This window comes from Accipiter gentilis, chromosome 15, assembly GCF_929443795.1.
Source record: "Accipiter gentilis chromosome 15, bAccGen1.1, whole genome shotgun sequence".
In the NCBI taxonomy this organism is placed as follows: domain Eukaryota; kingdom Metazoa; phylum Chordata; class Aves; order Accipitriformes; family Accipitridae; genus Astur; species Astur gentilis.
Genome location: NC_064894.1, coordinates 10,997,529 through 11,024,687, shown reverse-complemented (window position 1 = coordinate 11,024,687; position 27,159 = coordinate 10,997,529). Strand labels below are relative to the sequence as shown.

The 27,159-nt window shown below is 41.8% G+C and overlaps 1 protein-coding gene across 1 annotated transcript; it reads right to left on the bottom strand.

The window, feature by feature from the left end:
• Position 1: 1 nt before the first annotated feature.
• On the bottom strand, positions 2-26,052 carry NT5E (5'-nucleotidase ecto). Its single transcript, XM_049818115.1, has 9 exons — positions 25,591-26,052; positions 20,776-20,998; positions 15,425-15,613; positions 10,849-11,046; positions 9,196-9,347; positions 5,860-5,968; positions 4,912-5,061; positions 3,153-3,353; positions 2-2,270 (listed from the first exon to the last, which is right to left on the bottom strand). Exons 1-9 carry the CDS (start codon positions 25,924-25,926, stop codon positions 2,113-2,115), a joined length of 1,716 nt encoding a protein of 571 aa, XP_049674072.1. The 5' UTR covers positions 25,927-26,052; the 3' UTR covers positions 2-2,112.
• Between the last annotated feature and the right edge of the window lie 1,107 nt (positions 26,053-27,159).

Here is a 27,159-nt window from a genome sequence, read left to right as displayed (position 1 = left end):
AAGCACTCTTAAAATAATAATGGGTGTGAAGAGTGGTTTTGACTTTTACCTTAGCTTTTATTTTTCTGCAATTTCTTATCTGGGTTTGTTGGGGTTTTTTCTGACGTCCTCTTTACAGGCTTAGGAAAGAGGATGTGAGCCTGTTCATAGCATTTTTAAAAAAATTTATTAGTATAAAAATGTGTGGAAGATTTTTTCCTGTAAATCTTAATTTGTTGGCCCACCCTTTATAAAAGAGACTTTGAAAAGGACTTTTCATGTGTGGATTTTTAACAAGTTTTACTCACAGAACAATACAGAGATATTTTAATAGGCATTCCTCAATTTTTCTTTTCAGACAACACCCATTTTCTCCTTTTTTACAAACCAACCACTCTAATGCCATATTAGTGGTTTTTGTCAATACAATTTGCATTATCTAGCTGTATTACTCTTGCATACCTTTTCCTTCTGTTTGTCAAAAGAAGGTAAAAGCGTTATTTCTCTCCAGATATGACAAAGGAGTTGTTACAACTCCTTAAACTTGGTGTGCAGGCACAGCACTGTCTGTTACTGGTTTTGTGTTGATTTGGGAAGACCATTCTGTAAATTAATAACTTCAGGGACTGGTGCTAACAAATCATCAATGCCATGTTATAAATAGTAGTTTGTCAAGGTCAGTTGTTGTTTGTCTCCCTGTTCTAACACAGCTTACCTAATGCAGCTGTGTAGTCCAGATCTTTTCATGTGCAACTCTTGAATTTATGTGGAAGCTAACGAGGTCTTAAAAATTAAGCATACTGATATTTTAATGCACTTTCTCCTTGAAATCTGCAGGTGCAGTCAATTTAAGAGGCAAGTAGCTTTGGTCCGTAAAAGACTGTAGTGCGCTTTCCAGAAAACCAAAGCAGGCTTATTTAAAACACTGATAATCAGTTTAATACAGCAGTAAACAGCAAGGAAACATGTTGATGTAAAAATCCCAACTATGAACAATCTTAGAAAAATAATCATCATTTGCACTCATTTGTAAGCAGTCACTTCTTGATAAAGTGTCAGGAATGTACACTTAGCATTTAATCCGATTTCTGATTTTATACTCATTAGCTTATCTCTTACAACTGTGTATTTTTTAAACACAGCCCTCCCATAGAAGAGACAGGCTTTGAGTTGTGATCACAATTATCATAAAGCCAGGTTATGCTGTAAAGAGCCCCATTACTGGGCTACTGCCAAAGGATGCCACAGTGCTGCAGGAGTCAATGCGTGCATCTGACATTCTCTCTGAACACTGATACAGAGTAATGGTCAGCAGTCCTGTGCTTTGGTCTGTGGAAAAAGGTGTAAAATTGAGCATATTTCTCTGAAACGTAATCACAGATTGTATTCTCACTCTAGATACAGTCCCCAAACTGGTCATATTAAATAGTGAAGTATATATACTCAATTTGTTAACATTTACCAAAATCAAATCAAGCTTTCATTCCATCCTTTATTAATGGAAAACATAAGTGAGATGCTGCATCTTCAAAAGTAAAATAGAAAAACTTTTTTTAATTGCTTGTAAATGGACCTCATGCTTTTAATGACACTGAGTTTAATCCAGCTCTTACAGGCATTGGTGCAGGTATGATAAATATGACTGGAAGCAACGTAGAATTATTAGAATGAAAGCTTCAACCCTGAGTGGAGATCAAAGAAAGGTATATGCATCTATAATAAATCCATTTCTAGAAGCTTGTTTACATTACTGGAATCAGATTCTTAATCAACTCACTATCTAAAGCAGCTTTTAAAAGAGTTTTAAAAAATAAAAATATCCCATTTCGGTGAGTGGTTGTTTCATGATGGAACATTAGTATTCACTGGAACTTTGCTTCTTGAAACCTCAGACTGAATTATGGGTACCTGCTGATCCAAACGAAGAGAAGTCATGAATTCCGCCTACTCGTTCTGCACTGTGTGCTTCAATGACTCTACCAGATTAAAGCCAACTGCTTGTGTTTACTGTTGACATGCAGAAACCTAAACACTCATTCATTTTAAGGTGTAAGCAAAGAGAACAGTTCTCTCCTTTCATCAGCATCATCTCTCCTCCTGCCTTCCTCCAAATGAAAACATAGTAAGCAAAAATCAAGTATGCAAGAACGTTACAGTGAACAATACAGAAATCAGGGTAAGACTTGCTTCAATAAGACTGCCAGAAGAAAACTTTATTCGACCTTCAACTGCTGGGTAAACTCTCTTCATTCTCTGGAGGTAACGGGAAACAACCTCAATATCGGGTTCACCTAAACAAACAAACAAACAAACAAAACAGTGTTCTCTCCAGCAGCCTAGCTGTTAACCAAAATTTGAGAACCTGTCTAAAATTGCAGTTTTAGCTCAAGTTTTAAAGCAAACTGTTTTCTACAGTTTGCCATGCTGAATCAGTATACACCAAGACAGGGTGAGGGTGTGGAGAGAATTTTCTTGTGCATGGATAAAACATCTGTGGTGGTTTGTAGCCAGAATTTTTGGTATGAATGCTGAATTTCTAAGTTTGCATGCAGCTATAGCAGATCTTAAGACAGCACTGTAAAACACTTCCTTTCTGCCTCCCTCGTGCGGCATCTGTTGGCACCCTGCGTGCTGCTGCCTGCGGAACTCGTGAGAGTCCCGCTGCTTTCAGTGGGGCAGGCTAATTCCCACAGAGCAAGTCAGAATCTTTCCTCTCAGCCTCTGTGTTGCTTGCCTGAGCTGTATGTCCTTTAGTAGTAGAGGTGACAATTCTGTCTTTGCAAATACTTCTGTACAGTGGAAATTTAAAGTCTAAAGAAAATAGCACCTTTCCTTTTGATGCATTGTTCAGTAATGAGTACACGTGCAAGGCAGTACGCGTAGTATGTACTCTATTGTGTGGTCTTGGCTTTTTTTCTGGTTTAGCATGATCTCAGAACTGCTCTCTAAGCAGTGCTGAATTGATAAGGCTCAGTTTCTCTGAAACTCTTACTATTTAAGTGAAAAAATAATACAGTTACTGGCTACAACCAAAACTACCACTCCAGAGCAGTCAGACTGGAAGCAAATTGAATCTATCCAGTAAAAGCAAGAAGTCTGAGACTTATACTATAGAAAGATCTTTTAACTTTTAGGAATTGTTTGTCTGCTACCCTGTTGGTGCCCATACTTACCTTTACTGTACCCCAGATTTTTGTCTTTCAGCATATGATAGCCATCTCCTCCAAATAACATATAGGACGGAAGAGTCACATTGTATATTTCATCCATCTGGAGTGGGACGTAGGCTGGGACTCGGCAGGCTGTGCAAAGCACTTCTAAGCTAACAACTCTGCTTCCTGGGTCTCTGGAGAGATCATAGACCACGTGGATGCCTACAAAAATACACGTTTGAATGCCACTTCATGCAGTGCCTATTGAACATAACAGGGCTAGAAGCAGCATCCTCCATCATCTTCAGCTGATTCTTTACATTAGCTTCTGTGACTGAGAGGTTGTATTGTTCTGAGTTACACCAGTTAATGCCTTATCTTCCTTGCACGCCGCTCAACTATGCAAGAAAATTCATGAGATGAGAGAATTGCTGAAGCATTGTCCTACCTCAGTTACTTATCTGATTGTCTGTTCTCATCGCTACTCCACAGAAGAAAATTGCAACTCATGGGATTAGCATACTGCAAGATAAAAATACCTTCCCTTATTTCTGTAGTCATATGCTTTCTCATTCCCCTGGCTTGTTGGCAGACGTGACTTCTTTTAAAGCCAGCCAGCTACCCTAACTTAGCAGCTATTATGGATAATAAGTACTGTCCTGAAAAAAGAAAGCCAAGCCAGGGCTGAAAAGTTGTGGTTTCTACTCACTGTAGGAGAAGTAACGTTTCTAGCTGTGAGCCTTCCTCAGTCAAAGCCTGGGGAGACCTAGGCCCCCCGGAACAGCATTGCCAAGAATTTGCTGATCAAGAAGCCACTAAAGCTCATCCAAAGCAAAGAGGCTCTTCCAGCCCTGGCGCTCTGCCTGCTCTGGATCTTCTGTCCTGAACCCTTTCCAGAGCTACCAGTTATCTTCTTTTTCTGTGAGAAGGCAGCAAGCAAAGGGGCTCCTGCTGCTTTACCTTAGTGGTAACTTACTGGTGAAAGTGCGAGACATGGGTTGTGTCCTTGGCACGTGGGGGTTCTAAATCACATAGTGGGAGTAATGCCCCCATCACCAGGCTATGCGGGGGGGAAAGGCATGGGGGGGGGGGGGGGGGGCGGAAATCCGTCAGCCCCTGCTGTTGAAGTTTAGCTTTTCTGCTAAATAAACAATAAAATCTGCACTGCATCACAGACCAGGAATAAACGTGACTGTAGCCTAGTACGCATCTGGATAAATATATGGGGAGCTGCAATGCATGTTTTTAATACAAACTGTTCATCCCTAAAATATTTAGAAATTCACTGGAGCAATTCCATAGCCCACTTGGACTAACTCCAAAACTGTCAGCAATAATTAGACAATGGCACAAAATGATTTTGATAAACTGAAATTTGGCAACAATTGGCAGAGACATCTAGTCTGGGGTTTCAGGTAGGCTGCCAGTCAAGAACTGAAAACAGGAGTTTGTTGTAGCTCTTACTGTGTTAACAGCTATACTCAATTATATCTTCCTGTAGTTAACTGAAGTGTTAAACTGCTGCCTTTACAGATTACTGAACTAAATGGGAATCCTGTCTCTGCTGAAGGGAACAGCGATGCCCTGTGTTCTGCAGTGGCTCAATTAAACATACACAAGATTAACAGTGTTAGTTACCTGGCACATGTGAGGCACAGGGCTCGGATGTATGGCGAATTTGATTTCTATTCTTAAAGAGGCTTCCAGGTGTAATACAAACAAGGCCAACAGAAGGGATGGCTCGTTTGGAAAACCAAGAAGAGGAAGGAAGAAAACGTACCTCCAACCTGCAGCAGCTCTCCGCTTCCTTCTCCGTATCTGTGCACACTGTGCTCAAAAGCCTCTTTCAGAGTGGAGCCTTTTACCCTTACCAAATCAAAACGACCTCCAAATGGCAAAACAGACAGCAAATCTTCCACAGTAATGCTACCTGGGAGAATGAGACTTTATTTACTTCTTTCTTTTTTTTTTTAAGTTTACAAAATCATTTTATGTTCATTTAACAGTATGTTTTTGACAAGGAACATGGCAAATACAATTTAAGAAAATGAGGGCCAGTAGAGGTGAGAATCACATATATTGTCCCAATTAAAGAAGCTGCATCTTTATCGTCCAGCAAGTATCAAGGCCAATAAATCTGTAACTGTGTGTATTGCTATTCAAATAACTCTATTAGAAGAGTTTACAAACCACCAACCTAAGATGAAGAAACATAACCATTCTTACTAAGTCAAGCAATTTTTCCAATTGCTTAAGATTTACGTAGTCCTACAGAAAGATTTAGCTAAAATGAAAAAAGGTGTTTGTTTTCAGGTTTCATTTATGTGGCATCAGGAAAATAAAAACTGTAAAACCTTACCACTGAGAAAAAACCAGAACTTATTCTACAGCAGACTACAGAAGGCTCCCAGCAACCATACTGGATGACCCTCTATAGTAGGAGGTGAAGAATATCCACTGTCTTTCTTTTTGTTCCAGGACAGTAAGGAGAGAGAGAAATTTTTATAAAAAGCATTGTGTACAAACAATGCTAGTAACTTCTATTAATGTCAGCCTGAGTGCAGTTGTGTTCCAATGATGGATAACGATTTCAGAAAGTTTGAAATCTCTTCCAAACACTGTGCAAATCCCATCAAAACAAGCCCATACCTAACACTGTTCAGGCTTGCATGATAACTTGATTCTTCCTTCTTCATAACTTTGTCATTCAACTTGTAATTTTACATACCATTAGTGGTCTGTTCATCAATGGGTGACCGTATCCCACCTCCATTCAGGATGCACATTGAAACATGGTTCCATGACTTTTTATCTGGACGTCCGATATTCTCATAAAGCTACCAAAGGAGAATGTTTAAACTGATTTTTAATCTTCACTTAGTCTAGGCTCTGGAAATTTACACCCAATACAATCTGAGACTGAAAAGAGACAGAAATGTTTTATATCTTCTTTGACATTACCTTCAGCCCCACTGTAAAACACTTAATTATTAAAAAACCACAAGGCAAAACACATTAAAATAAGTATTTTGCTTTTTTAAACTTCTAACAAGAAAAAAATTTGCCTTTTTCTGTAAGGAACTCTTGGACTCTCCCATAGTCTGCGTGTCTATGACATGACCAGGGCAGGCCAGGTGAACAAAGGAAGGATGATTTTTTTTGATTCCAGCGATTGTGATGAAGACAAATGATTTGAGCATATTTGGAGAACTGAGAGGTGAAAAGGACCTTAAATATAGCTGTGTGTTAAAAACATGTAGGGGAATGTCCAAATAAATCTACCCCTTGTTTTATGTTTCAGGGAATTAAGATTTTTCAGCTTCTCTGAGATTGTTTTTTCTATTTGGAATGGTCTTGGCAAACTAGGAAGATGTAGAAGAGTGGAGGAACAGGAAACGGGCATACGCGATCAGACCCAAAAGTCTACTCTGCACAGCATCTTGTCTCCAGCAGTGGCCAGACTCAGACAAAATGCAAGGACAAGACAATATTTGCTTGTGGCATTCTAAGCAGTAAAGAAAATGGAGACCAGGGATTTACTCAGTTGCATAGGGATGATAATCCTACAGTGTTAATCCTCAGAAATAACTAAGTAGAACACGAAAAGGCTGAAAAAAGAAACAAGGATAATGGAAGGGAGGGATAGGTTTCCATACAGGAATGACTACAGTTATGACTCTTCAGTCTCACAAAGAACGGAATACAGGAAGGCCACGACAGAAGTCTATAAAATCAAGAAGGGCATGTGGAGGCTGGGTGGGAATCAGTGTGTTTTGTCATTTCAAGAAGGGTAAAAAAACTAAGAAAGATTCAGAGGGGTGACAAAGATCATCAAAGACAGAGAAAAGCTTCTGAATGTAGAAAGATCATGTAGGCTCAGACTGTCTGACCTGGTAAAGAGACAACGGAAGGAAAATATTTGACAATCATGAGTGTGTGAAGAGGGTGGACAGGGACCAAGTGTTCCAGTGCAAGAACTACTCCTTGGCCTCCAGCGGACATCCAGCCAGTGGGCAAGAAAAAAGACCAAGGTCTCTGCAGGACGTGCAGGTCAGCAGTGGAATGCCCTGCCACCGGCTGTCGTGAAGGCTGAAGGCAGTCAAGAGGAGATGGGGCAAGTACAGGGCAGAGAAGTTCCAGTGGGAGCTAGTAAACACCAAGACACCACTGCTGGCTTGGGAAGTCCCTGAGCCACAAGCTGGTAGGAGATGGGGACAGATTTGAGTACAGCATCTCTATAGGCTTGTCCATTCTTCCCTCACCGTTCCCCCTCGGTCACTCTTGGAGATAAGACGTTGGGATGGATGGTCCTGTCATCTGTTCAAGTTTGGTCACTTCTCTGCTGCACCCCTATGCTAAGTGTTTGTGGCCTCTGACTTGTAGCTAGGTGTGCAAATCCTTTGTGGCTCCAGCTTAGTGACCAAAGTTATTCCCTATGGCCAGATCCATGAGATATTCTTGAGTTCATACTCGTAATCAATGAATGGATTGCAACTCTCCAGTCCTGAGCAGAGGCAGTTTGAAACAAGAGCTCACACAGTGCTGTTAGCAATTTCACAGCCTTTTCACGTCTGAGTCCCTTTAAAGTCCTTTGTAAAATGCCATCTGGGTCTGTCAACCTTTTATTTGGAGATTTTGGGCTATGTTGGAGAAGGATCCCCGAACAAAATGGTCTTCTGTTTTGACCCAGCACAACCTTCCAATCAATCTATCTTCTATGTTTTGCAATCTCTGCATTTCCCAGGACAACTCTAAATATGAAAGTCTGTGGAACAGGCAGGTTTTTTTTTTACCTTCATAACCCTGAATGCATGGCAGTGGACAGGAAAGCAAGTGTAGAACTTGCAAGGCAAAGAACGTGAAGGGTAATCCATGTATCTACTGATGACTGCAGGTTGTTGTCTAGAGACATCAATTTAACTAAAGTAGAATTTGACCTCCCAAGACAACATATAGCAAGAAAATCTACAGATTCCTGAAAGATTATACTTACTTTCTTTAAGCTTGAAAAGTGCCAAAACATTTGATCACATTTTTCAAATAAAAATATTAGAAAGTCTAGCAGGAAAAAAAAGCAAGGTGCTGCAATTTTAGTAGACCTGTATGCAGAATACCCAAATCTTAATCTAATTTGGAAATTATCCCATGAACTAAGAATTACTTTAAGGATTACAATAAAAGGAATCACATGGAGTGGATAAATAGATTTGCAGACATATCTAAATGAAAACTCATGATTATTAATTGGCTCCTGTCCACAATGCGGTGGGACGTTTATGGCAATGCTCATTTTCTGGAAACAGTCACATTAGTGAACATTTTTCCCGGGAGCACCCAAAGGAAATGGTACCACTGTAGGACAGTAAAACAATCAAAACCAGCTAGTTTAAGAACTAGAAGTGACTTCTCATAAAGAGACCTTCTGGTGTTACGTGACTGTTAAAGCCTAGCGATACCTGTCAGGATGCAGCAGGGGCCAGTGGCTCCCTCTGGGCTGGGGGTTTTTACCTCTTCTGTGCCCAGCCTTATGTATGGCCTCTCCCCCTCCTTTGCTTCAGCTGGCACCTTCTGGGCTCTTCAAGGGGACAATTCATATCGGTAACTTGGCAGGAAACTACCCAGATTTTTTTTTCCTGGCCTAATGCATTAAAAAGTGACAGCAGAGCCCAGTGAGTAATGATAGGGCAGAAGACAAATGCTGTGAGCAGGGGGCTGACAGCTGGGCAGGAGAGGGGCAGGAGAGCTGAGCTCTCCTCCTTGCTTGAGAAATGGGGTCTTAGATCAGACTGCCATGTCTCTTAAAACTGCAGCCTCAGAGCCAGCTGTGAACAAGCCGTTCCCTATAGGAGGATATACACAAAGAATAAACCACTCCTTACTCTACACGGGAAGATTCATTATAGCCTCATTTCTGCCAGCTCTTTCTAGGAGCGTGCTAGATGTTACGGTGTTGGAAGGCAGCACAGAGCCTGTGCCCTGATAGTTTGGAGCCTGGGAGCATTTCATCTGATAGCTCTAGAGTAACACTTAGATTTGATAGCCACCTGCGGTGGCAACGTCTTACCACAGCATCACAAAGCAAATTTCCCATGTTACATTCTTGGAAACGGCACGCTTGGCTTGTACCGTTCAGGTAAACGCTAGTTTTTCCAATCTCTTTGGAATAATTGCCCAGGTTTTTCCTCCATTTTTCCACTTCTTCTTTAATGTGCTCATCTATAAAGTAGTATAGAAGTGTAAAATAAGCATCACACGTATCTCATATTAGTGACACTTCAGTGAATACAAAGCTTAGGAAAAACCCTGTTCTTCATGATTCTAAAATTTTACACTTTCTCTAAAGGCTCTTCAAGCAACACAACATCTACACTCACTTCCAACAAAGCCTGGAAAAGGAGCAGGCAGGACAGGACAATGAAGTGAACAAGCTATTCCTGTTAGGCAAGGCTATCTCTTCTAGAACACTTAAAAATATTTTTACCCAGTCCTGTTCCCTCTGACCACAGACAGATGGGGTTTGTAGCACCTACCTTGACAGGTGAGAGAATTTTTAATATGCAAGTGAGCTTGGTCTTTATTTGACATTTGACATTTTTTTTTCTATTTATAGCTTCCTCCTCTTTAATGTAGTGCTAAAAGGAATACTAGCTCTAATATCAACGTCAAGGAATAAACCCTTTATAGAAATTAATACTCTATGTATATCTCTCTGCCAGGTGCAAATCTAATTCTTTCAGGAAAAAAAAACCAGATACAAAGATACTTGTACATACAGCCAGATAATGTCACAAATGTTTTATATCAGCTATTCGTTTTAAGCAATTTGCCATGTAACTGTCAGCAACATAATTTGTAAAATGAGAACACCTATGTATCTGAACTTTTACTCTTCCTGACATCAGAGAGAGAATGTAAAGCCTCTTTACATCATCTCATTACATAAACAGATCACTGAGAATAACATAGTAAATAAAAGTATCTATGAACAAGTAATTTTTAAAGGATTTATTTTATAAAGACTCTGGTAGAACCTAGAAAGTGTGATAAAACCTCAGAGCTTCATGCAGCAAACACTGGACAAGAAACAAAGACTAGAGAACCAGCCGTGGGTAATTACAGAGCTGACAAAAAACAGGTAACAGAGCTCAGACAGAGCTACAAACAGAAAGCAACAGAAGGACTCTCCTCCTCCCAGTTCTTTAAATGTCTCGGAGCTGAAACACTGAACACACTCAGCATTGAAAACAGGAAGACGTGGGGTTTATGTATTATATTTGCACATTGCCAGCGTATTAAAATTTTTTTCTGGAACATTTCCACTTTCCTATATTGCCCTAATCTCTGTTCTGAAGAACCCGCCCTCTAGCAAAAGAGTGTAAATTAGTCCTCATAATCTTTTAAATCATAATTACAAGGCTAGCTAAATTGGCTGTGCTAAATGGTAAGGTAGTGTACCACCGGAGTTCCTACAAATGGACTTTCAGTGATTTTAAATGGACAAAAACATACACTGAATTTGTACATATTCAAAGGCCACTGTTCAGAAAGAGAACTAGAGGCAAATGGGTACAATTGTAACACAACCCTACACAGAAGAGAACTGCAAGCTCAGGAAGAAAGCCTAATTCTTCTTCGACATTGTACTGTGTATTTAACGTAATAACACTTGAATTGTAGTAGAGTGCTGCAGGCAAATTCAAATGTCTAGTCCACATACCTTCAGGAACACTGCTGTCCAGCAGAATGGGGTTTCCAACTGCTTCAACTACATTTCCTTCCTTGTCAAATGTAACATTTAAGTAACCAAGATATTTTCCATAAGCATAAGCTTGTACAACTGGCACCTTCCTCCCATCATCTGAGTCAACCATGAATGGATACGGGCCAGCTGGCTGTTCAGTAGAGGGTGGGTTGCCTGTATGAAACAAACATGTAAAGCAGGTCTTCAGCTCATATGACCTTCAAGGAATTATTAGAATGACATTTCAAATATTTCTCAGCCTTAAAAAAAACCAAATAGGATATTAAGCAGAAACAACAATGAAAGTATTGGATGACAAGCACACATTTGATTGTTCAGTTATGTTATTTCATATGAGACAATGTTGTTTTCAGGACATGAGCTATAATAACTGCCACAGTGTTTTTTAAATTGTGACAGCACACTCCTCCATGACATCATGTCACAATAGTAACAAAAGAACTTTTCATTCCAACTATTTCAATCTAAACCTCTCAGTAATTAATGCACACACACACCAGCCTCTGGCTGAAAAGTTTATTGTTAAGCCTTCACACTACATTATTCTGCATCAGATAGAAAATGAGAATGTTAGTAAAACATACACAGGACTTCTTGATATGAAAATGTCTAATATATTTTTATTGATAATATGCAGTTAGAATACCTACAAGCAGTTCTGTGAATTTGTGCATACACTCAACCGATTTTTTTTTACTACACCAAACAACCTCCAAAATTCCCGACAGGCTGTAAACCCTCTGCAGAAAGGAAACTTCATTAGCATTAGAGTTATGTGGTCATGGTTTTAAAACTCTTATCAGCCTGCAAAGTTTGAAGGGTGATTAGATGTAGGACTTGGAAACAGACAGATTAAAGCAAGGCATTTACAGAGAAAAGAGGTCTCAGCTCAATTGGCATAGGCTACCACAGGATTTAGAAAACACACAGGGGAGGAAAGTGGCAAAGAAAACTACGCAGCACAGCTCTTGTCTCAAGTGTACCAGCCTTCTCCCTGTATCTCTTTGATAATATTATCTGAGTAGTATCACCCCCTCCTGTTATTCCTGTCAGTATTTCTACCCCACCGTCAGCAAAGACCAAGGTCGGGCAGCAGGACGGGAGCATGGGGAAGCAGGCACAGAGGACACAAATCTGGAGGAAAGCAGGCTTTTCACTTCCACTGCTCACAGAACAATTGGTTTCCTTCCATTTAAAGTTGTTTACCTAATATGAAATCCTGGGATAAGCAGCATGACAAATGTTCCTTGTAGAATTCCAACATTATTCCTATTTATCTCTGATCCCTCCTCCTACTCCAGGAAGAATGGCTGTAACAAACTACAAGCTGAAAAAAATTTACCAGACAAGTAGTTTTTCTACTTTCAGCCTGGCTGACAGAGTTGGTTTCTTGGTGGTGCATCTTCACTATTTGATATTTATTCTGGGAAGAATTTAAGAAATCCTGTAGTTAATGAGAACACTGCAGGATTTATGCACGCAAAAGTGGCTGTGGGTTTTTTGGAACTGAAAAAGGAATCAGTTTTGATCTCTTGCCCTTGTGTAGTCCTCAAATAAACAGAGCATTAGCAAAAGAAAGTCATGCTTTCTGGTCATCATTTTAGTTTACATCAGCTGCACACAGTTAAGTGCTTGTCCAGAGCCTTATTCATTTCTTGCTTTCAAAGAAATACTTTGTGATACTGATACTTCTTGCAGGATTAATTATCACTATGGCATTATTCCATTGTAAGACAAATGTGTTCCTTCTGAAATGAAGACTTTTCAGGGCATCTTATCGCCACAGAAAACAGCATTAGAATTCACACATGCATCTCAGTCAAATTGTGAGATGCTATTTCATTACAAATGCACAAATTCACATGGGTAACTGAAGAACCTGTAACACTTTCCTATTTTCTCACCTTGTTTTAGCCAACACACTATGTTCTCAGAACATGCTTTCTGATGAAACCCAGAAATTAAAATGCTCTAGCCTAAAATTACCACTAGTGTTTGAATCACTTCTACAAACCCAAAGCACACCTGAACAAGTCAAGACAACATTTGCCACATAATCTGTGGAGAAACTGGAGATTTGCAAATGTGTTAGAGACAGATAGGTTGGACTAGACCAAGAGTAGGCCCTTATATTAAGATATCTCTATGGAGGTGTCTGAATGGGCAGTATGTCTCTCAACTCCCATGACAGCCAGAGATTCAGCTGACCAGCTGGTATGTCTCCACTTAGACTGAGCTGAAACATTCTCCCAAATTCTGCTGCCATTTATTGATTACATCTCTTGATTTAAATGAGAGCTTATATGTACACATAGACACACACACGCAGACATTTAAAATTAGATGTTTTACTCCGCAGTCAAATCACTTCCAGAGATGTGGCTATTTCATTGCGAATCAAGTGCACTCATGGTGCTCCTGGACAGACTAGCAAGTGCTTCTAAGCACTTGGAATAAAAATTATAGACTCAGACCACATTCTGTGAAAAAACATATTTTGACTAGATAAGTGGATACATATTTTTTGGTGTATCTCCCCCAGATATTTCTTCTTATTTTTTATTTTTCTCACCTCTCCAGTGTTAATAAAAAAGTAAGAGAGACTTGTTTTATCAAAACAGTACAGCCTTTGGAAAAGGGACCAGAACCCACTCCCAGCTGAGGTCATTAACCTGAAGGCTGCAGAGTCCCATCCTGTGTGCTCTCTCTGGCCTTGTGAATCTAGAACAGCTTCAAATGGGGAGAGATGGAACAGCTTCACCTAGTCAAGCCTGACAGTGGGGTACTCCCTGGGATGACAAGAGATGTGCATGTGAACTCCTACAGATCTAGACAGGATATGAACTCAGATATCCCAACTCCTGGAGCACTTCAGATTGCGATTTCAAAGCGTGAACAGTGGCACCCCTTTGCAGTACACCAATAAGGCATTTTGACTACTACAGCTACACAGGCATTGACTAATGAGCCTGTGCGTAAGAATCTGGATTCCACTGTGTAAACCCACGATGAATGCACACTTTGAATACTGTGTGCATCCTTGGTTTTCCCATCTCAAAAACAATTCAGTAAAACTGCTGAAAAATGCCACCAATAAGCAGCAGGCTGCACACAGACAAAAGACCAAGGTCTCTGCAGGACGTGCAGGTCAGCGGTGGAATGCCCTGCCACCGGCTGTCGTGAAGGCTGAAGGCAGTCAAGAGGAGATGGGGCAAGTACAGGGCAGAGAAGTTCCAATGGGAGCTAGTAAACACCAAGACACCACTGCTGGCTTGGGAAGCCCCTGAGCCACAAGCTGGTAGGAGATGGGGACAGATTTGAGTACAGCATCTCTATAGGCTTGTCCATTCTTCCCTCACCGTTCCCCCTCGGTCACTCTTGGAGACAAGACGTTGGGATGGATGGTCCTGTCATCTGTTCAAGTTTGGTCACTTCTCTGCTGCACCCCTATGCTAAGTGTTTGTTGCCTCTGACTTGTAGCTAGGTGTGCAAATCCTTTGTGGCTCCAGCTTAGTGACCAAAGTTATTCCCTATGGCCAAATTCAAGAGACATTCCAAACTGTTTAATGTCTAAATGTAGCATGTGATTGTTTCTCTTCAACAAGTGGGACAGTAAAAGGTGAGAATCTGGATGAGACAAAAAAGGCATGAGAAAGTGAGAGGAGATGAGCAGGGAGAGAAGAGCATGAAATGGACAGTGATTAAGTTCCTAGGGTACATGGTGCTACCCCTGTGACTAGGGCATAAGGGAAATTTCACTGAAAATTACAGAAAGTTCCTGTTATAGTCTCAACCAGTTAATGAAGTTTCTGCTAAATTTAATGAGCTATCTTTGGTGGTTTAAAAAAACCAAGCCTTTCTTTTACTTGTGTCCTTACACACTGGCACAGGGAAGGCAGCAGCACTGGAGAAGCTGCTGATGGCAAGTTTTGCCTAAAGTAGCATTGCTGCGGAAGAAGTCCGATCAACAATGTCTATCTCTGGAATGATGCCTACCTCTAGGGAAAAGAAGAATAAAGTCAGAGATTAAAAGAGGGACTGAAAAAGAGGAAATTTGGGAAAAGTTTTTTAATGGCAGGGCTAATGGAGACCTACAAATACAGAATTAGATTCTACAGAAAATCAACATCTGTATCACTTTTGAAGTCTTGTATGATTGATCTTTTTGGTTAAGTCACACACAAGTTTAAATGTAAACATCTTATTTACTCCTTTATATGTGTGAGCTTGAAATAGGTACAATATACCCAGTAGTAATTTACCAGTATTACTACCTTTATTCCTCTGTCCTGCTTTGTACAGATCACCTTGAACATCCACAGCATTAAGCAACCTTTCAGTGAGTTAGGGCACTTCTTGCTCACAGACTTTTTTAAATTCATTTCTTCCATGGTAGTTATGGATACCTACCAGCTATGAATCCGGCCCAGTACAGCCAGAAGTAAACTGTATTTGAGAAAGTTCTCCGAGTTTAAAGAGAAACAGTTTCAGCTTTGATTTAGAAGCAACACTTTAGTAAGAAGTAAAATACCTGTATAGAGAAATGTGTTTGTATGTCCTCCAATTACAACATCCACTCCTTTCACTTTCTGGGCAATATTTTTGTCCACAGAAAAACCAGAATGTCCTAGCGCAATTATTTTGTTTACTCCCATAGCAGTAAGTTCATTGACTTGTACTTGCAGTGCTTCAATTTCATCTTCAAAGATTATATCATCCCCTTAAAAATAAAAAAACAAACATGAATGTATTTACAAAGTACATTACTAGTTTAAAAAAAAAAAGTAGTTGATATCAGATACTATTTTGTATAACTATCAGAACTTTGAATGTCAGTGGCTTTCAAATGCCCTTAGTTGGTTCAAACTCCTGATCTGATGTTGTCCAGTCTCTCAGGAGCACCTGTGTGCTTAGACTAATGCAACATTCCTGCACTGAGCTGTATGTACTTGCCCATACTAAACAAGTTTGTAACTCCATAAAAAAATTCCAGTGACACCAGCTGTGGGATCAAAAATTGAATGGCTTTTATTATTTAAGTAGAGAAAGGAAAGTAAATATGTCAGTAAGTGTTTGAGTATAAACACTTGTATTGTACTATAAAGCTTTTTTTCTTCCTAAATTTTATTTCTTTAAGATCTTCTCCTGAGTTAAATCTCTTTTTACTCCACACTTATCTCATTCTTTCCTCCCCCTCACCGTGAGGCTTTAAATAGCAGCTTCTTCAAAGTCCTGCACTAAACTCTGAATTGCCTTTTAACACAAATTATCTCACCTAATGTGAGCCACTCTCAGTAATACCAATACAGCACAGCACACGATTGAGCTACCATCCTGAAATGAGAACATAAAGAACAGAAAGTCTAGAATGGAGAAGCCTTTTCTGGACCACAATGTTGGGCAACTCGCAATCTTTCTGCAAGGTTTCTGTGACTGCTAATATTATTCTAACATGACAAACAGAAGAGCCCTAGACAAACATGCTCTTTTATCCTGGGCACGGTGTTTTGGGTTGTGCAAAACTACTCCCTATATAAGAGGCTAATTTCTTTGACAAAGTTTTAAGAATAGAGTTTAAGAACAGACTGAACAAACTGTAATCCTAAACTTTCTGGTGAAAACAACCAAGTAACATTTCTAGCAATTCCCCCTCTACCTAATTCCTCTCCTTCCTGCAGAGTTTTTTGATCAAACCATTTTGCAATATGCTTTTAAAGTCAAAAGATTTACATTATTTCATAATAAAGGGAGGAGTGAAACGAATTCACAATCCAGTGCAACATGTCTCAGGAAATGAAGAGGAAGCTGCTACAATGGAAGAGATAAAAGAGGGTTACATAAACTGGTTCACCACCACACCCATTGAATAGTTCTGTTACTGCCAGAGGGGATCTCTGTACTGCACATTGCAGAGTGAATTGTGCACTGCATCCCCACATTTTCTTCCTGTGGACCTCTTCTTAGAATCAAAGAGTCATAAGTTAATTGAGTCTGGAAGGGACCTCCGGGGGCCATCTAGTCCAAAACCCGCTCAAAGCAGGAACTCAAAGCCAGATGAGGATGCTCAGGGTCTTGTCCAAGCAAGCTGAAATTCCACAGACTCTCTGGGCAACCTGTTTCATGGCTTAACTGCTCTTACCGTGACAAATTTTTTCCTTACATCCTACCATAATTTCCTGTGGTACTACTTGAGCCCATTGTTTCTTGTCCTTTCTCTGTGCCCCTCTGGGAAGAGTCTGTCCCTGTCTTCTCTATAAACCCCCTTAAGACAATGGAAGACTGCACTTAGTTCCCCCTTAGCCTTCTTTCTCCAGGCTGAAGGAAGCTACCGGCTTCAGCCCCTCCTTGTACATCCTTATGCTTGACAGAAGCTGGGCCTGATGCAGAGCTACTGGCAAAAGGAGAAGTCCAAGAAATGCTCCTTGAGCGTAGGCCCTTCCCGTGCTCATCTCACCACCCATGGACCAGCTACAATGGCCATGCACACCACGGTCCAGGGACCAGTTCTATAAAAAGTTCTCTAAATGAAGAGCAAGGGCGAGCCACTGACTACCTGTGCTAGCACGCAGTTGCCTGCAGGCTAACTTCACCCATGGCCTGCAGCCAGGTGGCCCAGGATAACGAAGCTCTTCCCATCAACACCAGCTCTGTCGCCCCTCTACACCACTGCAGCCTACAATGCAACATACACTGAAGACATATTATTATTAATCTTCAGCCCACACTAAACCAAACAAACCTCACCCACCCAGCGACTGCCTGCTGCCCACTTCAACCTCAGAAAGGGATTCCTGCCTGGGGGCTGCAGGGGCTTCTTGCACCCCCTCTCCGGGACCCAGCCGTGGCACCTCACACAGCTTCATATCCTAGTCATCTCAGCATTTGATCTAATTGAGCTGAAATGGGCCAAAAGGTTCAAAAGTTATACAGCAGGGGACTGTAAGAGCAATTACACAGTGCTCATTTCTCTAAGAAACCAGGCAAAAAGCTTAGCACTCAACTGCCCATTTTTCAAAACAATCTGAACTGAAATAAAGTGGTTATTTAAGAGTTAGTTATTGCTCGTGTCAGTATTTCAGTTCTCTTTCAAGGCCGTAAATTGATGTGACATCCCCTTCTCTTTTCAGATGGGGTAGAGTTTCAGGTAAAACATCCAAACTGTGCTATAAATGAACGAGGAGAAAGAGCTGGCAGCATGTTAAAAATATTATGCAAGCTAGCCAGAATAAAGTGGAATAAATGGAATTTAAAATTCCATTTTAGAAAACTCTGCCAAATTGATAGTTTTAGTAAATATTTTGCTTCCTGTAGGGTTACAGAGTAAGGAGCTTTGGGTTTCCACCTTATATGAAAAGACAGCAGACAAAATGAGACTTATTATTTCGCAGCACCAAATGTGTACGTAGCATCTCTGAGGACAGATAAAGACATTAACTATTTTGTGGGGTTTACAACATCATAGCAGAACTAAAGCAAGTGAGCTGGTAACATCAAACACTGGAAAGATGGCCTTGGGATTATCAGTGCAAAGCAAATCATAGACAACTCAGTCTATGTGCCAAGTTACGAACAACTCTTGCAGGACGTGGAAAAACTGGTTGGGCATTCAGCTGAGATAGCTGTATACAGCTGGAGAACTTTAGAAGAATTGCCAATTGGCTGTAATTTATAAATTGTGCTAAGAGTTCCCCATCCCTATGGTTTCCAAACAGTAACATTAACAGTACCTTCAGCAGAGATTAATTGTTCCTTCACAATGGAAACACTGAGATTTAAGGGCTTTATACTCTGCTCAAGCAGGTTGATAGCTGTTTTAAGCAGACTATGAAAAGTACAAGTTGTAATTTTGTAATTGTGTGGAAGTTATTGAGATTTAACAATAGAAGAAATCACACTCAAAAGATTTCCGCGGAATGTAGTCCTGTAGGCATTCACATGTTTCAGCATTTTCAAGCTTCCTATTTGCCCTGAGAATGCCCTAAGAGTGTACAGCATGCCAAAGCAATTGCTGCAGAGTCTGCGAAAACTGAAAAAGTGTGTAGAGATAAGCAAGGTGCTGAATTTAAAATTCACAATGTATCTTATTCGTTGAATTAAGGAATTAGGTTGATAATTATTTTGCCACCGACCCATGGTGCATGATTTTATCAGTCTGAAGGATTGCTAGGTCACAGGTGATATACAGTCACTGAGTTATATTAACATATCCTGAATTCACATTTTCAAAGCTTCCAAAATTTCCTCCACACACTGAGAAGGCAAAGTGGAAAATTATAAAAACTCCGATCACCATAAATGTTGCTGTTAGAATTTGCCCTGCTTGCTGCTCAGTTACACTGTGGGATATACTTGGCTTAGGGCTGCTTCAGCTCCATCTATGAACCTAAGAAGCCTTCCCTTTTAACACTGTTTTTTCTAGTTATGGTCCCTGTTATAACATCTTAGCATACTAAGGTATTCAGTATGATGTCTAGATGTTACTAGAAAAGTACTTAAATGCTTCAGAGAATCATTCCAACACTATCTGGCTTTTCCTCTAGTACATTTATTTGCAAGACAGTTAATTTGATGACCTTACTGCACCAACACAGTTGTTTGGAAGAAGAGCTGAGATCTATTTTATTAATCCTTAATGAAGAACAATATTGGCCATCTGTCCATTTTTCAAACTTAGCATGATGTCAGATGATATCTACCCTCATGCCCTCAAGCACAGGTGAAATTCTATTGCCTACACAAAATACAGATCAATTTACTTTTTCATTGGGGGAAAAAAAAGAAAGGACTCCAAAACCACACCACTGTAAAATAGTAGTGAGATACAGAAGTCTATTCTGACCTCAGACTCCACTTCCTGATAGCTTAAACATGCAGCATAGGAATTAAAAAGCACAGAAAGAACAGCTTTATATTCTAATACTTCCTCAAAGTATTGAATATTCATTTTCTCAAGAAAGCTATGCATTACTTTATTACTAAGCAATAGAAAGAGAAGTAATAATATGAAGTCCTTTTTCAACGTAGAAAATGTTTTAAACCAGTCCTTAGGGCATCACTACTGCAAAAACCACGGAAGAAGGTCTGATTTTGTCAGAGGAAGGCTGAGCTTTGAGCAGGCAGTGACTCAGATCTCCTACAGCTGATTTAAATGTGTTTCTCATTCCCATAGACTATTTTATTTTACTAAAGAAAAACAAAACTCAACAAACCAAAACCCCTTAAATGTTGGAAAAAATAGTCAGAAATTGAGAATTCTTTTTCCTCATCAATTCTAATTTTACTCATGAATGAAGCAATTGTGGTAAAAGCTGAATGGGTGTTCCTTCTGTAGTCTAATTTCTGGAAATATTTGAGAGGCTAAAAACATCTTGGGCAACTTCTGCTTCAAAAACGCGTATGAAGCTCTCCTTGCTTTTACTAGGGCTTGAGCAGGGAGGCATCCAAGAGCAAAATTTCAACACACAGAGAAATGTCTTGGTTTGAACACATTTCACTCTGGAGACAAGCTGTATTCATGTTTTAACATTTGTTAAAATGGATAAATAACAATAAAATATATATATAAAAAATATTTAAAAACCCAAACAACAATAAAAACCCCATCCCCAGCTCTCCTGCAATCTCACTGACCTTCTTTTATTCTTAGATAATTCACTGATGCTAAATAATTCAGGTCTGTATGAAAATGGCTTTTAATGTTAACAAGCCTTCTCCAGTTTAAAAATCAGGCAGTTACAAAGTTGATAATAATACAAGTAAATACTGATACAACAACAAACTTCTCATTTTTCAGCTGAAAACATTCATCTTTGGATTAAAACAAGTGGGCAAGTAATAAAATAATAACAAAGGATATAAACTTATATACTAATGAAAACATACCTGGCTGTGAAAGAAAAGAAGTTTCCTTTGTAGTGTAGCCAACAATTCCTACTGATTCTGAGTCAAAATGTACTATTTTAAAAGGATTAACATATTTCATCATTTCGTTTGCTAATGGTGTTTTCCCCTTAATGTTTGCACTCAGGATTGTAAAATTAGCATTTTTAAGAAGAGGATCCAATAATCCGCTCACACCTTCATCAAACTCATGGTTCCCCAAAGCCTGTGAAAAGCAAGAAGAAAATATAAGACCCTGCCTCCAATATTCAGTCTAAATACAATCATAAATGGTATACAAGGTATGTTTGAGAAAACAAAGTCTATGTTCTAGGGAAGAAAACCCTATCTTGTCTAAACCAGCACATTCCTGTTTCTCAAAAACACAGAAATGTTTTTTTTTAGGTTTAGGTTTTTGCTTTTCAGACTCTCTTATATCAATACAGATGTGAAAGTCAAAATCTAAAACCTATCTAAATAAGTGTAATCACATACCAGATTAAAACCCACTGTTTTTTCGTCCTGTAACTGCAAGAAAGCGGATTAACAATAACCACAAAGGAAAACATGTATTTTGTGTACGGAAAATACATTGTTTAAAAAAATACTGAAGAATCTGTTAAATGCCAATGACAATATTTGTTATCTTTAAACAAAACATGCATTTTAAGAGTTTGTGCTTGGACTAAGTTTTTTAAACATATTTAATTCACATTTGTAAGAGTTCTTGTGTGCTTTAACATGTAACAAGAAAATATAATTTTCTAGCCATCATCAGTATCATTACCTAGTGGAAGCCCTAACATTTATCAGCTAGGGAGAATCTCCACAGACAGTCCATAGTAGGTGTGTGTGCACACATGCAGGTGTGTGCCTAACACTGTTAAGTGCCAAGACTATCACACAAAACGAGCAGCCCAGTTTATTTATTAGCAAGGTAATACCAACAAGATGAGAATGTTTAGTTCTTCTAAGTTGGTTAAGCAGACAAAAACGGACTTACCTTAAGGGACCATGGAAGTTTCTCCTACTGGTCCCTTTTTAATGCTCTGCCTAAGCTGCCACATGCCTGTACCTGCAAGTTTGGCAACAGCCAGCAAAACCTCCACAGACAGCAACTTTGCAGAAGCACAATATACAGAAGAACCTTGTAGCATATTTAGGTGTTAATGAAGGAAAAGATATATCTACAGAAATGTGGTAATAGTGTAACTTGTTACATGGTAACTTGGTACAAGTTTTCAGGTGGCAACTGGAGCAAAGCATGAAAAGGGTGCTAAAGCCAATGGGCCAAAAGTGTGCCAAAAGTTCCAGACAAAAGTGTGCTCATAATTTCATTCTGAAGATAAAGTGAGGAAAGTCGCATACATCATCTAAAAAGACTTATATACCTCTCTGGTTTACTTAAACAACCCCTATGTGTTTGTTCCAACTTTTATTCCCCAAACAGATTACATTGACCTTGATCATGTTCCAACCCCAGCAAGACCATGAAACCACTACAGGCATGGAATCTCAGTATTTCAATCAACTGATGGGCAGTGTCATTCTTTTGGAGGAGACAAAGACCCCTGACTCCTCTAATCCCCACAGGCAGGTAGTCAACGGCCCTGCGAAAAATCAGGGTATCGGCAGCAACTTGCATTGGCAACCAACTGCTCCTTCTGACACTAGTGAGAACATTACTCACACTGCAGGAAAGAAGCCAAATTGTTTGCATGCTGCTGCAGCACTTTTTCAAAAGAACCAAGAACTATCTTTAAGAAAATCCTGACTTGGGAAGACACAATGCACTCCAATTATATTCCATTTCTAACTGTATTCTAACTGCAGTCTAATTTGCTGTAAAAAATAATTAAAAAAATAATAACACTCTAAGGAGATGCTGCCTGATGTTCTGAAAAGACATCCATGGACTGGTACAGCATCTCAGAATGGTATCAAGCTATTTCCTTTTGGCTGATGCATATGCCTTCCGTTCCTCCTAAATATGCAGTTAAACCTCTCAAAAAAGGTCGAAAATGAAGTAAGAATTTGAATTGGATATAACTGCCATTAGCTTGTTGGGAAAGAATCCCCCAACCAACCACTTATGAAACATTGTTTTTCTTGGCTTTGTATCTTCCATTTGGATTACTTCATGTCCATTAGGTTACAAGCTTTGATCAAAACTTTTCCCATGGTGTGGGTGGTTATAAAGTCTCTTGTTCATGAGAAATCACTGGTGGCTAATAACAGTTTTATTTTTGATGCAGCTCCTCCTTTTGGGAGGAGGATGTGGAGCGTTTTGGGTTCCTGTACTCTACCTAACTACGCTCGTGTCCAGAGCTTCTTTCTAGGTCTCTGTACCTGTGCAATATCCCTTCACCAAATCTGAATCCACTGGCCAACGTAAGTGTAAGTCACAAGGGGGAAAACCCAGAAATATTCAGGCACACAGCATGTGATCATGTAATCCTCCTTTTCACAAGAAACCAGCCTAAAAATATTGCAAAATCAGTATACAAATTAACAAAAGGATGCAACTTAAAAATAAAATTAGAAGACTTCTATCACCCCTCCAATTACTGCCTTTGTGGTACTTAATTTGGATTTTGGTGTTAATTACACCAAAAAGCAAGGCTAGTGCCAAGAAAATTCGGAAGGCAATACCTAGCTAAACAGGCGAAAATAGGCTTCAGGTGATAACGGGCATAAATGAGAAAAGAGGAAACCTAAAAAAAAGGAAAAAAGGAAATCTGTCCCATTTGTGGAACAAACCTCTAACTCTGCCTGGCTGCCCTAAACCCTCCTATGGCTCCTGCCCCCACCCTGTAACAACTTCTATGACTCACATTCCTTCTTTCAGCTTGTTTGTAATCCTACTCCTGTATCTCACTTTTAACCAATTCAGTAATCCCCACCTCTTCTGTTCGGAATGTGACTTCCCAAATTTTGCTTAAAGAAACATTAACTCACCCTTCTGCAGTGTGGCTCTTACCTTGCTCCCTGTGCCCACCCCTGGCCACCAACCCCACTGCATGGCCCCCACGGTCCATGGACAGAAGAACCAAAAAGGATGCTGCAGTGCCGCCCAACATTAGGCATCTGTCCTCAGGCTCTTGGGTAGCAGAGAAAAGTGCTAAAGACTCTGTAGCTTCTCAGTCTATCCTATCCCCTTCTATCCACTGACAATATTCCAATTATAATATGCAGCACCTCCACAGAGAGCAAGTGGCTGACTGCTTCACCTAAGGCATTAGCATCCAATACAAGCCTCTGGCTATCCAGTATGGTGTGGAATCATTTTTTAATCTTATTCTGATGAAAAAGCTCATGGGATCTCCTGAACAGTCAGCAGTTGCTTCCTACATAACGTGTTTCTGAAACTGAGCACTAGTTCAACATTGCTGATTTTGCCTGAAAGAATTTTGTCCTGTGATATGATCACAAGAAATGACAGCCAGCAGTAAGCTTTGGGAAGAAAGGTAGGAAAAAACACCTCGAGCTATTTTTGCACTGCAGAACCCCAAAGTGCTCCCTAGATCTCAGTGAGGGTGAGTCCTGAACGCACACACTCCTCCCTGTCACCATCCGGAGGAAAAACCCTGTTAATGTTAGTTTTATGGTTAGGAAACCATTCATTAGGTGATGTGAACGGGGAGCAGTATCCTTCACAGATCTGTCTGTTTGGTATGAGGTGTGTTTAGCCTAGGAGAGTGCACTAGGGCATCCCTTTCCCTTCTGTAGCAGCTCTGAGGCAGAGGGAAAGAAACAGATGAAGCCATTTTTACCTGGGAAAGTGCAGTCCCTTCCAGAGAAGGCTAAAAAGATGAAGACAGAGGATGTGATATGCACTGAAGATTTTCCCCTCAAGCTGTCAATTGGGATGAAATAAACACCCAGTCACTCTCAAACAGCACTCACCCCCAAACAACTTTAATCTCTCTCCTCCCTTCTGGGGTTGTGCGCAAGCAAAATAAGGCACGATAATTCTTTCTATATTAACAGGCTGTTGCCCTGAGACAAAAGAGTTAAGGACATGGAGTGACATCCCCCAACATCGGTCTCAAATTCTTCTACTTTCCTCTCAGCACTCAGACAACCGAAAGAGACAGAGTAAAGGTGCAGGACTGGCACAGTCTCAGAGAGCTCCCTCAGAGAGGATGCCATTACAGTCCCTGGGCCAGTCGCACACAACCCCTTACACCCCACCATGACCACAGCTCTGGTGGGACTGGACACGCCCAGGGTGGGACTGACGAAACCCAAAATTCCTCACCCTCCGAAACAGCGCTGCCAACATGTGCCACCTGTCCCTTCCCGCAGGACCGAAGCCAGCAGCGCAGGCTGCGAGCCATGGCCGAGCTTAGTCCCTCCATCGCAGGGCAGGCTCCTTGCCCAGCTTTTGCTGGGCTCGCTTCCATGCCTCTGCCTACCCCTCCCCAACGGAGCCCGTCCAGCCCCCTGCCTGCCTCAAGCCGCTGCCTCTCCCAAAGGGAGCTCTTCCACCGCATCACTGTCTTTTCCTCTGTGCAGCCTTGGCTCCCGGTCCCTGGCTGCCCGTGGGGCTGCCAGCTCACGACTTTATTCGGCCGGGAGCCTGCCACCTATCCCATTGCTTCTCTTCTCCTTGCTTACCTCCCGGCCGCCTTCGACCACGGTTTTAGCCTAACCTACAGCCTTCTCTGATGCAACGCTACGCACTCCAAAGGCGGCAATGCAAAAGAAACGGCAGCAGGGGAGGAAAGCGAGGAACAGCCCCAGCACCCGAGGTGGGGAGCGGGGGGTGGGAGCCCCCCGCCGCGCCGCTCGCCGCCCGCCCCCGGCCCGCTTTACCATGGCATCGTAGCGCAGGAGGTTCATGAAGTGCACCGCCTCCCGGCCCTTGAAGTGGGAGAACCACACCGTGCCCTGGTACTGGTCCCCGGCGTCCAGCAGCAGCACGTTGCGGTGCGCGGCCCGCTCCGCCGCCACCCTCGCCGCTCTCCGCGCCACGCCGCCGAAGCAGCCCGCCGCCGCCGCCGCCGCCGCGCACCTCCGCGTCCCCGCGCCCTGCGCCTCCACCCGCCCGTGCACGTCGTTGGTGTGCAGCAGGGTCAGCCGCAGCTCCGCCGCCGCGCACAGCACCGCCGCCGCCGTGCACAGCCACAGCGCGCCCGCCCGCCCCGCCATGCCGCGGGGGCGGAGGGGGGGGGGGGGGGGGCTCCGCGCCGCTCCGCGGTACCGGGAGAGGGGGGCGGCTGCGGGAAGGGAGGAGGGACGGGGAGCAGGGCGAGCCGCCGGGCAACCCGCGCAAGGCTGCCCCGGGGAGCCAAGCCGCCCGCAGCGAGGGCCCTCGCCGCCCGTCGGGCGCGGAAACCGCAGGTGCTTCGCGTCTGCCGGGCGTGGGCGAGGGCTCGGCGGGGGCGGCCGCCCGGGCGCTTTTCGCCGGCGCCCCTGGCCGACAGCGCTGGCCGCCGGTCCTCGGGGCTCTCCGAGCCCCAGCCCCCCCCGTCCCGTCCCGTCCCGTCCCGTCCTTCTGCAGGGCACAGCTGCCGCAGGGTTGCAGACGGGCCTTCAGGCGGCTGCGGGAGGTCAAACGAGATGAAAATTGAGCCAGCAGCGAAAGGACAAACTCCAATGCTTACAGGAAGCCTTGGTGAATGTTTAGTACGCTAAAAGGAGTTTCCAAACCTTCACATGAAAATGTTTGGTTTAAGGGTTCCACTCAACCTCTCTCCTCCTCTTTCTCCAAATACGCTTAAAATAAAGAGTGCTATCTCAGCTCTTGGAAGAGTTACACTGCTTTAAAAGCTGATTTAATTATAGCTCTAGTGTTTTTAGCGTAGACCCATGAACCGCTTTCAAGATTTTCCTTCCGTGGTTAAATGCTAAGCTTTTAGTAGCAGTTTGGCATATGCACGCTGAGGGAAAAACCTGCCAATGCCTTAAATAAAGAGTCCTTTAGGGCTACAGCATGGGCTGATCACCACTTCGGGAAATCAAACTGACTGCTCCTTTAAGTCACACATCCACCGTGTGGGTTCACATCTTCTACTGCTATTAAATGACAAAATTATCTGGAGAAAGAAGTTTTCCAAAGTTAGCTTTTGAAGTGCTGTAACTTCCGTGTGCTTTCTTGCAACTCTTGGACAATTGCACATTGTAAGCAGTGACTGACTCGTTGATTTTCTTCTTAAAAACAGAAGCTTCCCCACTGTGTAGAGAAGTGACCGTTTCTTACAGCATTACAGAGACTGTACAAGTTGCTGTCTCCTTTCCGCTGGATGATGTAATGCCCTGGTTTCCTGGGCACCCAAAGTCTGCAGGATGGAATCTGAACTCATTTGGTCTTGTCTCCTCAGATGGCTGGAAAGTGAATGAACCTGTATTTTCTTCTGTGATGGCTATGCTCCACTGTCCCTG

Coding starts and splice junctions, on each gene's coding strand:
- NT5E (XM_049818115.1), bottom strand. CDS start 25,926: ATGGCGGGGCGGGCGGGCGCGCTGTGGCTGTGCACGGCGGCGGCGGTG. Junction 11,047..15,424: donor AAACACATTTCTCTATACAG/GTATTTTACTTC, acceptor TGTTTCATACAG/GCAACCCACCCTCTACTGAA. Junction 5,062..5,859: donor TGATGAACAGACCACTAATG/GTATGTAAAATT, acceptor TCATTCTCCCAG/GTAGCATTACTGTGGAAGAT.